The sequence below is a fragment of the Manis pentadactyla genome, chromosome 3 (genome assembly GCF_030020395.1).
Source record: "Manis pentadactyla isolate mManPen7 chromosome 3, mManPen7.hap1, whole genome shotgun sequence".
Lineage (NCBI taxonomy): Eukaryota > Metazoa > Chordata > Mammalia > Pholidota > Manidae > Manis > Manis pentadactyla.
In genome coordinates, this window is record NC_080021.1 from 217,285,322 (window position 1) to 217,297,855 (window position 12,534).

The window sequence follows — 12,534 nt, forward strand, 5'->3', positions numbered from 1 at the left end:
AAAATACGACACACAGCCATAAGGTAAGCAAATGGCGTTGGAGAACTGGCCCTGAGGGCCTGGCCTGGCGCAGGGTTGCACAAACCTGCCGTCGCTGAGAAACGCAGTATCTGCCAAGCGCAGCAGGCAGAGTTCAGTGCAATGAGGGGTGCCTGTATTTCAAATATCATGGTAGAAGTGTCACTTTTCTCTTCCTTTTTACATTTTTATTCCGAGTGGATGAGTTAAAAATTGTAAATTAGTATTTTAAATGCTGGAAGGAGACAGCTGCTTGTTCTGGTCTCTGACTCAGTTAAGCTCTTACAATATTTTGACTCTTTGAAGAAAATTAATAATGGAATGTTAGGCGGTAGATTAACTGAAACTAAATATCAACACAGCTAGATTTATTTTTAGATGACTGAGCTCATCTCTTCAAAGAACGGAAACAGGATCTATTATATCATGAGTTACTAACTTACACAACAGCAGAACGGCAGCCCCCGCCCCCTCTGCCCGGAAAGAAGCAGAGAGTGAGAGCGCCACACAACGCATGTAAAGACTACCTAAGAGGCTGAAAAGGTTTGTGTGTCCCATCAGCTAGGACTTGCCTTGTTATGGGCAGTCAAGGCTCACAAAGACACTAGAAACTACGGCATTACCCTGACAGTTTTGGAATCAAACTAGAACCAATGCCTATTTCTTCTCCCGTCCCCACGGCAGCCCACAGGACAAACTGATACATATGGAAGAGAAAGGTGCTTTTATGTGTCACTCGTGTATTCAGTCAGCAAATATTTACTGAGCACCTGTCTGCCCTCCCTCCCTCCACTGGCCCCATCTCCTGCAGGTACTAGCTGAGGGTCCACAGCGTGAAGAGGACACAAGCATGTGCTTCCGGGCGAACACAGGGCCCAGGCCAGAAGGTGACCCCACCTAATGTTTCTGATGGGCTCTGAGCTCTGATGTCTCCAGGCAACAAGGAAAGGCTGGTTTAGCTTTAGATGAGCCAAAATGACCCCAAGTGCCTTAAAAAGTGCCAATTTTATACTGCTCCTCTTCCCTTATCCCCTTCCGCACCACGGGGAAACTGTTGCTGATACACGGGGGCTCCCAGTTACAGACGATCACATATCCACAGCACTCTGCTGCCTCTTGGCCATGACCACCCGTGACCGCCCGTGACGGAGGAAACCACAACAGGATCAGCAACCCTGCCTTCTGCTCCGGAGTTCAATGACTCTATGCTGCTTTCCCCCCAAAACCCCCCAATCCCCTCTGTACTCACACACTAAAAGCAGAAGAGATCTTTAACAGGAGAATTGGCAGCACAGGCTGATCATGGGAGCAGGCCGTCTACCTGGAACCATTTCTGGACCCCTATGTACACCGGTGTGCATATCATACCATTATATTTCACAACCCAAGTGACTTTTAGGAGAAGTCTGTCTGCTCCACGGCCCCTAATACTCCCCTTCCTCCTACAGACACGGGCCTGCACCAGCTCCGTTTGGGCTATAGCTTGAAACTTTATTCTGGTGTGTGTACAAGAATGCTTACATCACCACTGTGAAAAAGCGCAATTGGAAACAACCCAAACACGCATCGACAGAAAGAATAAAGTATGTACAGTCACAGAGTGGACTATCACGTAACAAGGAAGAGATGATCAGATACCAGACACAACCACCAGCATGGATCCGTCTCAAATAATACGCACAGTATTTTTGTGAAGTCCATTCATGTGGAATGCAGTTCGTTCCAGACTGATCTCCAGAAAACAGTGCTTGCAGCTCTTGTCCGAACCTCCTGCAGCAGTCCCCTCCTGCCCCTGAACCTTCTCTCCCCAAGGTCACGGGAACAGGTGACCAGCACGGGCAGGAGGAGAGCTTCTCTCCCAGGTGAGAATTCCCTTCAACCTCAGAGATGTGTGTGGCTGCAGCAAGCGGCCAAGAGAGCTGCACTCTAATAGAATACCATCCTTTCAAAGTAAAAGCCTAATAAAGCAATTATGTTAAAAGTATGATTATCCGCCTGGCAATTTGCTTCTGAATCAGATCATCCACTGTGATTCCTATAAATAAGTACCACCTTACATGAATTTCCGTGTCACCTAAGAAAGGTAACGACTAACTCGCTGGAGGCATGATGATCTGATTTAGCCACTCCTGGGGTAAAAATGGTATATATAAAATCGAATTCCTCCCTTGAATTGAGCTCCTAAATCCGCTCATCAGTCTGTTAAAACAGAGGCCCCATGGGAAAGCAGATGAGGCTGACAGGCCATCATGGACTAAAAGCTGGCGTTCTCAGGTGGAGGTGACTGACACCTTAGGCCTGCTCACCTACAATCCTGTTCTCTGCCCATTCCCTTCAATGCCAATTCCTACCTTCACCACGAAATGGAAGCTCAATGACCCACAAATAGTTTGAACAAACCTATTGCACTGAGGACGCTTTCATTTTTATCTTCATTAACTCTTTGGTTTCTGTCAAGTAGGTGAAGCAGAATTTATGTTTCAAATGCTGGGTCTAGAGGATCTTAAATTTTAGGCAATTTGCACATTTAACTGAGGGAGAAAATACTGTATGTTTTATAGACAGATACAAAGTATTTTCTTTTTCTATTAAGAGAACACTCTATTATTTTATTCACTGTATTTTTTAGTTGAAAGAATTTTGAAGAAAAATAGCATGACACCCAGATGAGCCTCCCTAATTTTTTTCTCAGAAATGAAATACCATACATTTAACAAGCTCACATCTTTTCCTTTCTTCATAGGAAAACACACGTGCACATACTAAGCTTACTCTCCTCAGGCGAATGGCTTTAGTGAATAGCAACTCATCGTGGGTGACTAGCTACTTAGAAGATTTTACAGAACTAAAATTCAAAAGTACGGGGAGTTCAGGCTAGGCCCCAAAGCAGCGGCAATTGCCAAGACATAAGAAACACTCAGTCCTGAAGGCTCGCCTCCCTGACGCCCTTGAAAAACCACTCCTTTATTCCATTAATTCTGCTTTCTGTAAAATGGGGTGGTGCCTCAAAATCCAAGTTCGGGGAAGTGTTCTTCAAGTGTATTATTACACAGAGCATCAGAAAGCTTCTTGGCCCTGAATGCCTTTCTAATCACTAATATAACTCAGCTTCTCTATTCTACTGTATTTCCCAGAGTTTTGGGTGGATTCTTACAAACACAATCATGGTAAGGTTATGTGGCCAACTTGGTCAGAGCATACCAAAATCGGAAACAACAAAACTGGAAGTCTTAGCGATCAAGTACACTTCAAATACACAATGGATTTTATAAATGACTTTCCGCAGAACCTGGCTCTGTTTTAAGAAGGTGTTTTCTTTAGCAGGATCCAACAGTTGAGCATTACTATTGACAACGTAAAGCAGATTCATCAGAACACCATGAACTGACTTACAGGCAGAATGGGCTTATAGCATATTTCCTCTCTGGTTAATCTGTAGATGGGCTCTACAATTTCATTCAAAAGCAAAGTTTCAACATGCAGAATTTTTAACCTACAGAATACCATTGAAGAGAAGGACACTATCCACCATCAAACTGAAATTTAGTTTTCCATTCTATAGATCCTACAACACAGAACCAGAGACTTAGTTTTGAGGCCAGTTTTCTTCCACACAGGCCCCTACAAATAGGTAAGGTAGAACTTACCAGAAGCATTGCTGATGTTCCGTTGGGTCTGGATAAATGGATGGACATTTCAGGAAACATCCTGTCAATGCGGCTGATCACGTCATCAACATACCTAAGTGGAAAAAGAAACACACAAACATGAATCGGAACCCAAGTCTCGTGCCACCTTCTGGCATTTACTGCCGAATTTCTACCCGATGTGTCTTCAATGCCTGCTCTTGCTCTTTCACTGAAGGCATGACCTTGTGACTTTCTTGCTATCTCCCATTTGGTTTCTCATCTCAAACGCCTGTGTGACCAATTCCCTGGATTCGGATCCCTCTGTTGTAAATAACTGAAGTCACTCCTGTGTTCCTGGTTGGACTCTAACTAATTCAAGTTATTTCATAATTTTTGCTCAAATTGGCACTTGGCATTTACATTCTAAAATCTCTGCATATATTTTGTAATAGCTGAGCTGTCTGTGGCTCATGAGCACATTTATTTACTTCTACAGCTTTCTGTTTTGTCTTAATTTTTTTCATCTGTTTAGTTTTCTGTGCACCTACTAAAACTTTATCCCTAAACTCTAAAATTTCTCTCCCTACACTCAAGCATATTAGGTAATCTATCAGTTCCACCTTTTCTTGGAGACATTCCTCTGAAAGGGAGTCCTCTGTTCTTCTGGTCCAGATGGAACCTACACCTCTTAACTGTCACTGAGATAACTGACATTAAGTACTTAGCATTGTGTCTGGCACATACTAAGGACTCAAAAGTTCTAGATACTCTTACTGGTACATCATGGGTCCTACTCTGCAGAAAGGCCCTCTCTGAGCAGATAAATTCCCCCCACTGCAGGCTCACTGTGAAGATGGCAGCCCACAGCACCAACAGAGCTGGGTCTGGCTGAGATCCTTTTAGAAGAAAATCATACCAGTGTCTGTGCTCCCTCCAATCACACTGGATATAATATAATAGCTCAGACGCAAAACTATGTATTAAGGAGTTTGCACTGGATTTCCTTTCCGTTGGAGATGACACATTAAATTACATGTCCATTAGATCAGGGCCATATAAAAGCTGCATTCTCTTGGGGGAAGAGGGAGATTAGCTCTCCATTCACAACATGAAAAGATTTTAGTCCAAAACCTGGGGCTCATGACAGATACCAGACAACAGAATGCCATTTGTTAAAAAGTGAGCACCAATCTATCAGCTATGACAGTCAGGGAGTAATCCTACTGATTAACCCATCAGGTTGTCCTGAGTAAAGGCTATATTCAGTTTTGAACTTGGGAGTTGAAGAAGGAAGAGGAGGAACTGTGGAAAGTCCAGTGGTAAATACCACTGATGGTCAAAAGACTGGAGCAGAGACGGCACAGAGCAGGTGGAGGCTCTAGGCTGACTGCCCTGGGGACAAGAGAGCCACAGGAGACTGTGATTCTTCAAGTATGCCAGTGGCTTTTAGGAACTCAGTATCAAACAGCTATCTTCCAACTCCAGAAAGGACCAAAAGATGAGGCCATGGCATTAAAAAGTGAACTAGCTCAGAAAGAACAAGAGGTTATTTCTTAAAAGGAAGGCCCCGTTCTGTTGATTTTTCAAATGGTTTAGGAAATGATCTTTCCAGGATGGCTAAGAAATAGAGTAAGACACCACACATCATCCCCCTGGCGCCCTTCTGGACTTACAGCTTCATGCTATACAAATGTGGCCTAAGCTTAAATGCTACAAAGAGGTGAAAAGAGGAAATTAAATTCATTTTTCATCATTGCCTGATGTTTCTTGAAATGGTGGATGACATGGCAAACTTCACATCAAAGTTTGCACCAGGTCACTGGAAACATTTCTGCATTCATATACTTCTCTAAATCTGTGTGTGTGGTTTCAACCCAGTTTACTTTAGGCTCAGCATGAAGCAAAGACCCACTGTCCTGTGTGAATGGAGGTCACTGCTAAGTATATGCTAAGGGTCGGGGAGATAGGCAATGTCTTCTAAACTGATCCTCAATCGATAGCCATCATAGCTCTGGACAGTAGAATGCAAATGAATATGCAGAACTTCAGTACAAAGGTAACATAATTTGATCTCCCTGGTACCTTTCACCTTCAAAGTTTCTAATGATTTCTGGAAAACTCAACTCTTTAGGAAAATAGGGGAATGGGTGATGATTCCAGAAACCATATTCAGTGTGTAGATTTCTGGCATTCCACACCAACTATCTGAATTTGCTTATTTTTAGTAAGGGCTTAAGTTCTAATAACCAATGTTCCTTGCCATTTCTGGATTCCCTCATTTATGAGATCTGTTGACATGGGATAGTAGAGAGGTCTGGGGGGTATTTTTGGTCTCCTCTCCAACCAGTGATTTCAGATAAAGCTCAGCAAATTCAATCCAAAGATTTTTTTAAGCGAAAAAGAATTTCAAGGAGACTGTTTTTCATTCACATGCCTAACATAAAGGAGATGCAAATTTCCTTTTTACAGGTGACATTATGTATTTGCCAAAAAGAGAAAGAAAGTCAGCTGTGTCTTTAACTGAGGAAAACAATGTCTAAATCCTAGAAGCAGAAATCAAAACATTTCATTCTCAAATAGACCCAACCTTCAAAATGCAAATCCACCACTAGTAACTTGACAGAAATAAGGAAAGCTAAGAACGTCAAATTCAAAAGCTGGAGATAAGAGGAACTTTGTTTTTACCAAGGGTCGGAGCGGGAAGGGGAGGTGGTCTTCGCCGAACCACCTCTTGGGCAGAACTTCCCCGGACGCTAAGCCCCAGCCAGCATGCCCGCGGGCATCTGCACGGAGCTCGGCAACAGGCGCCCTCCCACTCGGAGCGCCGCCTGAGGCCAGGTGGGAACACAGTGCTCTCCTCCTACACTTCCACCATATGCTGCATCCCCTTCTGTGGCAGGATCGAATCACTTTAATTTTTACCTTTGGAATCTAGGCAAACAAGCAGTAACACAGCAGTGGTGACTAGTTTACACTTGAGCAGACGCAGTGCAGAAAGACATTAATTTAGTGCCAAATTGAGCAGTGAGTCACAATTTTCATCTATCTGTCAACCTGTTAACAGGGTAATAACTTGGAAAGATTGCTGTTCCTATTTACATTACAGAGGCCCTTCGAAAACGGAGAGCGGCTTGGTTCTCCCGCTTGAAGCACAAGCCGGGGAGCTGGCTTGACGGTCCCAGAACGGGGCTAAGCGCAGACTCCTGCACATCACAGGTTCAGGTCACGGTGAGACTCAGAACTGCAGTGTTTTCAGACAGAAAATAAACTCTGAGCACTTAGAGACTCCAATCCCCCTGCTCTGCTCCCCAGTACAGTCAGACTCTCAACGGTTTCTCACCCAGTTTTTCCCAGTGTGATCCAACTGATTCTTCTCGAGGTTTCTAAAGGTTTCCTTAGGACTCAGCTTTTGTCTCAACAACTTCAATATCCCCGCTGCATCAGAAATAACCAAACCACACCATCCTCAGGTTTCTGATATTAATTTCTGAAGCCCTCAAGCCTTCTTCTTTCTGATTTTCTTTGAGCGACTGGCCTTGCTCCTGCACATGTCCTTAAATTAGAGAATGGAAGAACAGTGGGGCCTCAGAGGCCCTCTCACCAGAGGACCCCGTCAATTTTGCAATTTATCAACATCCTCAAGGAGTGGTCTGCATAGACACCCCTGTAACACACCTCACAAGGGAGCCTCTTGCACTGCTGGAAGGCCAGGTGGCTTCAAATCCACTTACCTGTGTCTCCACCCAATTACCTGATTTCAGCCCTGTGGAAAGACACACAAATATTCCCTCCAAAACCTAACAGCTTTCTGCAAACATAAAAGACTACTGGGCTCTGATTTCTTTCACTATGTTCTTAAATCTTTCTTGGGATGTAGATTTCCTTGACAAAGTACTGAAAACTAAAATTCACATCTACACAATATTTTACATACAGTTTTCTGCAATTCATAGGTCCCTTAAAGTCCACTCAGGGACTCCAAGTTCAGAGTAACTGTTCTAGACCTGTTCTAGAATTGAGGTATCTGGTTTTCTTCTTTGATCCTGTTAAAATCACGCTTCCATGATGGGAGTTCAAGGTTAGTTTTTGCTTGTTTGCTTGTTTGCTTGTTTCTAAATCACCGTCTCTCACTGTTACTTAATCTTTACAACAACGTCAAGGACCTACTTCTATGACCTTAAGGGTCACCTGCCCTCCCAAACCCCATCACCCACCTACAGAAGCTCCCTGCCTCTGCATCAGTGCAGAAGGCACAGCTCGGTGGGGACTCAGTCTCAAGCCCTAAGTGCGCCAAAGAGGCCCTGTAGTCCAGCTGCTACTGTGGCTCCGGCGCCCCCTGGCCCCCTTGCCCACAGGCCGGGGCAGGCTTGCGCTGCCCTGAACACTGTGCGCAGTCTGCATTCTCTGCCTGGGGAGATTCTTCTCACAGCTACTCTGACCTCTGTGCCCAGGTCAGTCCTGCTCATGCTTCAAGTCTTTGCCTCCAGCTGAAATGCTACTTTCTCAGGGAGCCTTCCCCAACACTCCCCTCGGCCCCCCCAGTCAGTGCACCTCACTCTACCAATTACGGCACATCTTAATTCTCTTTGTAGCTTCTGACCCAGCGGTAACTAAGCAATTTCTCGAGTGATTATTTGTTTTAAGTCTGTCTCTCCAAAAGGACTCTCTAGGGGCCGGCACAACTGCCTTCTTCAATGCTGCCTCCCAGCACCTTGCCCTGGCACCTGGTGCCCACTAGACACTCCTCAAATATTTGCTGAATGAGTAGACAGGACATTAAAGTAAGCCGTGTAGACCCAGTTAGGAGGTGTGAAACAGCTAAAATGCATAGTTCTCATTAGCAGGTGAAGATTTGAGGTGCTGGAGAGCTCATTACACTAGCCACCCAAAGCCACTAGCAGCAGCAATTTGAGTCCACCACAAAACAAAGCTCAAAGAAAGCACAGAATCTTCAAAGTCTTACAGATTAATATGCAGCTAAAAATCCCTGCATCTGTTGTAGTCAAAGCTCAATGCCTCTTAGAAGCAAGAGCCTTCTAAAGAAGTACACTGCTATTGACATGCCAGTTTTTAAAATGGTGCTTTTAATGAACTAATTAATTCCACAAAAACATTAGCACAAAGACGTGTGCTACCACACCAGGATTACAGTATCAAAATGATAACAAAGCAGAATGTGGAAGACATTTCTAGAGATATGTTTTGTAAAACATTCACTTTCTACTCTGCACATTAAAATATATTGCAAACTATTTGTTATTAAAGCCTTAAAATAATTTGCTGGACAGATGGCTTAGTTCTCTGAAGTCTGACCCCTCCTTAAAAGAAAAAAAGAAACCCAACAAACCTGGACTCCAGCCAGTGATCCCCTGTTAGTGAGATGCTTGGCAGCTCAAACCAGATTTAAATAGCACTTACCCCACACAGAGTATACGATACATGCTGTTCATTTTCTCCACTCATACAAAATCTAAACATTAGGAATGCATATATTAATAAACCACCTTTTTTGGGAAAAGGGTCATGCCCCAAGATACCAGCAAGGGAATCATTTGCATGATTTGAACATATTTAAGATGCTCTTCCATACCTGTCCAGGAGATGAGACTGAGAGGACTTTGCCAGTGGGTGGAAACAGAAGGGGGGTTCTCATTCTCGTGAGAATGAGGCTGCCTGAAACTGTAACTACCGATCTCAATATGCTGAGGCAAGACCGGAAACTCAGGTCAAACTTGCTCACTTCTTTCATTCAGGTCAGACTTCTCAGGTTTGTAAAATATTTGTGCCATGTTTGTGAAAGACTTCAGGCTATTCTCTCAAGATAATTACAAGTATTTTCTCAACTACACATCAAAAAGCAAGACTGTATGCACTGCAGATAGAAGAACTCGTGTTTATATTTCTACAGCAACTCCCTTACCATTCCTACCCAACCCAGCGAGCTATTTACCTACTGCCTTACTCTCCTCCAAAGCACTCGGAAACTCCCAATCTCTTCGTTTAAACTCAACACCTAAGCAGCCAGGGCTGCCAAGAGTAGGAAGACCTGCTTCCTCCCAGTGAAACTGGAGGCCAGGCCATAGAAGTAGAAGCAGAGCTTGCCCCATTCTCTCCTCAGTAGCTTATGAATTTTCAACTACGTGAATATGTTACCTGAACAAATTTAGGAGAACCGCCTGGGCACATGCTAGCAAACGATGGCTACCTGATACCTCCAGAAGCTGAAACACATGCACAAACACCCATCGCGTACAGAAATACATGAACAAACCTGCCTGCCTTCTTCCTGCTGGGTGTCACGCAGCCCAGTATCACAGGTATGTATGAGCTCGAACTTCCAGCAAATACCACCATAAACACAGAATAATTCTTACACGTGATTCAGAGAGGTAAAGAGTTTAGTTTATAAACCATCCCTAGTACTTCTATTAGTGAGTGCCTACAGTCCTCAACAATGACTGTGTTCAGGGAATGATATTAAATACTAGGAACAAAAAGAATGACTCAGCTGGCTCACAGTAGGCTTTCTGGGAGAACTAGACGGCTGGAAGGATGGGGCTAGCCCGTGCTTTCTGCGGGGTCAGGCTGGGCAGGACAGCAGGCGCTGCCTTCCAGGTTCAAAACACTTTTGCATCCTTCATGTCATTTGACCACTCACCAACTCTGGGAAGTCAGAAGGGCCAGCACACAACTGTTTTGGAAATGACAGAAAAAAGGAGGGCAGGTGACTTGCCCAGAGTAGCACATGGCTGAGTGGCAGGGCTGAGCCCAGAGCCTATGTCTAGTGGGCACCCCCTGCCCCGGGCTTCCCTGCACACCTCAGGGCAGCACTTTCATTAGGTCTGGAAGGAGTCCATAGAAACGGAGCTTTAATTTTTGTCATTCCCCAGACTTTGTATAAAGCAACAGAAAATCTTTAGCAGCATACTGACATAACAAAATCAACTAATGATTTTCTCTCTTCCCAGTCACTCGGTACATACTATCCATTCAGGGCCTAAGTGAGCCCTGGGACACAGTGATGATAAGGTGACTCCGCCCTCACGACGCTTACACTTCATGTGCGCATCAGACACTTTCCTTCAAGGTCACCAGCTTATCTCCAGAAGAACAGGACAACTAAGTTTTATTTCTTTCCACTCTCCTGTTGGGTTTGTGATTTTGTGACTCAATGTGCAAAGTTGGTAGGTACTGAAAGGTGCAAAACAGAGTATTTTATATTAATTTTATTTTACATTAATAACTAAAAGGTAGATGTTCCTTGAAATTTCTGTTCTTCTTGCATTAAAGTTTACTCAGATCTCAGTTTTCCCCAAAGCATTTAAACCATGTATTAAGCTTCAGAAAGAATTACAATTTCACTCAGTGTCTAACTCCTCTGCAAGCCCTTACATGTTACAGAAAGAAAAAACACCCCAAACAAGAAAAACACCCATACTGAGCTTTATAGCAACACCAATTAACAACTGTTATTAAATCAGTCCCCTCCAGTCAGATGGTGAAATGACACTTGGAGCTCACACTGGGCAGCGATGAACGCGGGAACAATTCCCACACTGAGAATGCACCCTGAGCTTCCAGCTTCCAACCAGGGAGCTGGCTGTGAACAGAACTTTGTTTTTTAATAGTTTCTTTTACAAAAAGTAAAAAATTCTAAACCAGAAAGTAAGACACAACAGAGTTTACAGAGTGAGGCTATTCCTCTCCCCTCCCCCTTTTGGAGAGCAGCTGGGTGGTCAGTCGGACTTGAGATGAGGACCAGTGAGAGTCATGGAAACAAAACAATACCTTCCCAGGAGGGGCCTCTTGCTTGGAGCTACGGGTGGGGGGGGCTTGCCCCCTGCAGGGCTTTCCCCACTGTGGTTGCCTGGGGTGCTCACTGCACGACTATACAACCCTAACCCAATCCCCATCAGATCTCTGCGGAACCAAAGCTCCCGCGAAAGGTCCTGTCCAGGGCCCCAGATGAAAGCAGGCCTGCGCCATGGCCCATGGCGCCTCTCTCTCGTCCTCCGAGGACATACTCCCACCTTCGCACCGGTAGGAGGGGCTGACCGTCAATGTCAACCTCTCCCACCAGACTGAAAACTCCATGAAGGGAATCCACAGTCCATTTTGCTCCTTGCTGTCAGCCCCCAGCACGGCGCCCAGCATGCAGCGGGCTCTCAGTGGACGCCTGCCAGGTGAACCCTTTGTGTGGACTCCTTAGAAGTTTTTGCAGTGTAGCAGAGCCCAAGGCTGGGCGCAGGAATCCCCTGCCCTGGAGGGCTCTCCTGTTCTCACTCTGCCCTCGCCCTGGACAAGTTACTTTAACCTCTGTAAGTGTAGGTTTCCTCATCTATGACATAAAGGAAAAACACGGTCTTCTCCATATGGTCTTTGTGAGAGTTAGATGAGAGAATACAGCACATGAAATAAGCCATTAGTAACATCAGCTGCTCACTGTGCATGGTCAAATATTGCCTCTTTAGGAAGAAAATAGTTAGGAACTTCTGCTTGAGTCTAGAGGAATACAGGCCTCAGTTAATCACCGACTGAAAACTGCCTGAGGAATATGCATTAAAAGCAGACAACGTTCTCTCTGGTTTCCTGCTTATTTTAACACACTAGTGTGTTCCAGTCAGTAAGGAGAGTTCTTTTCATTATCTTCGAATAAAGGCAGAGGGGAAAGAGGGAAGACTGCTGCGGATCCTGAGGCGGGATGACTACGGCAGTGCCTGGCATGAACAGATCCGGCTTCTGGAATGCGATCTAGGCTGGCTATCTGTCCTTGTCCCTCGGCGTCCACCCTCTTCCACCCTGTGCTGCGCGCCAGGAGGCTGACTGAACCCGGATCACATCAACAAGCCTTTCTACCCTCTGGCTTCCGGGGGCCTGCTCGGTGCGG

General features: G+C 44.9%; 1 protein-coding gene across 8 annotated transcripts in view; it reads right to left on the reverse strand.

Annotated features, from left to right (window-relative positions):
* MED27 (mediator complex subunit 27) overlaps positions 1 to 12,534 on the reverse strand; it is a 182,870-nt gene that overhangs the window by 56,932 nt on the left and 113,404 nt on the right. For all 8 annotated transcript variants that reach the window (XM_057499151.1, XM_057499152.1, XM_036913493.2 and 5 more), the window contains one exon: positions 3,666 to 3,759. In XM_057499151.1, coding sequence (XP_057355134.1) covers positions 3,666 to 3,759 — 94 coding nt within the window. The remainder of the gene's footprint in view (positions 1 to 3,665; positions 3,760 to 12,534) is intronic.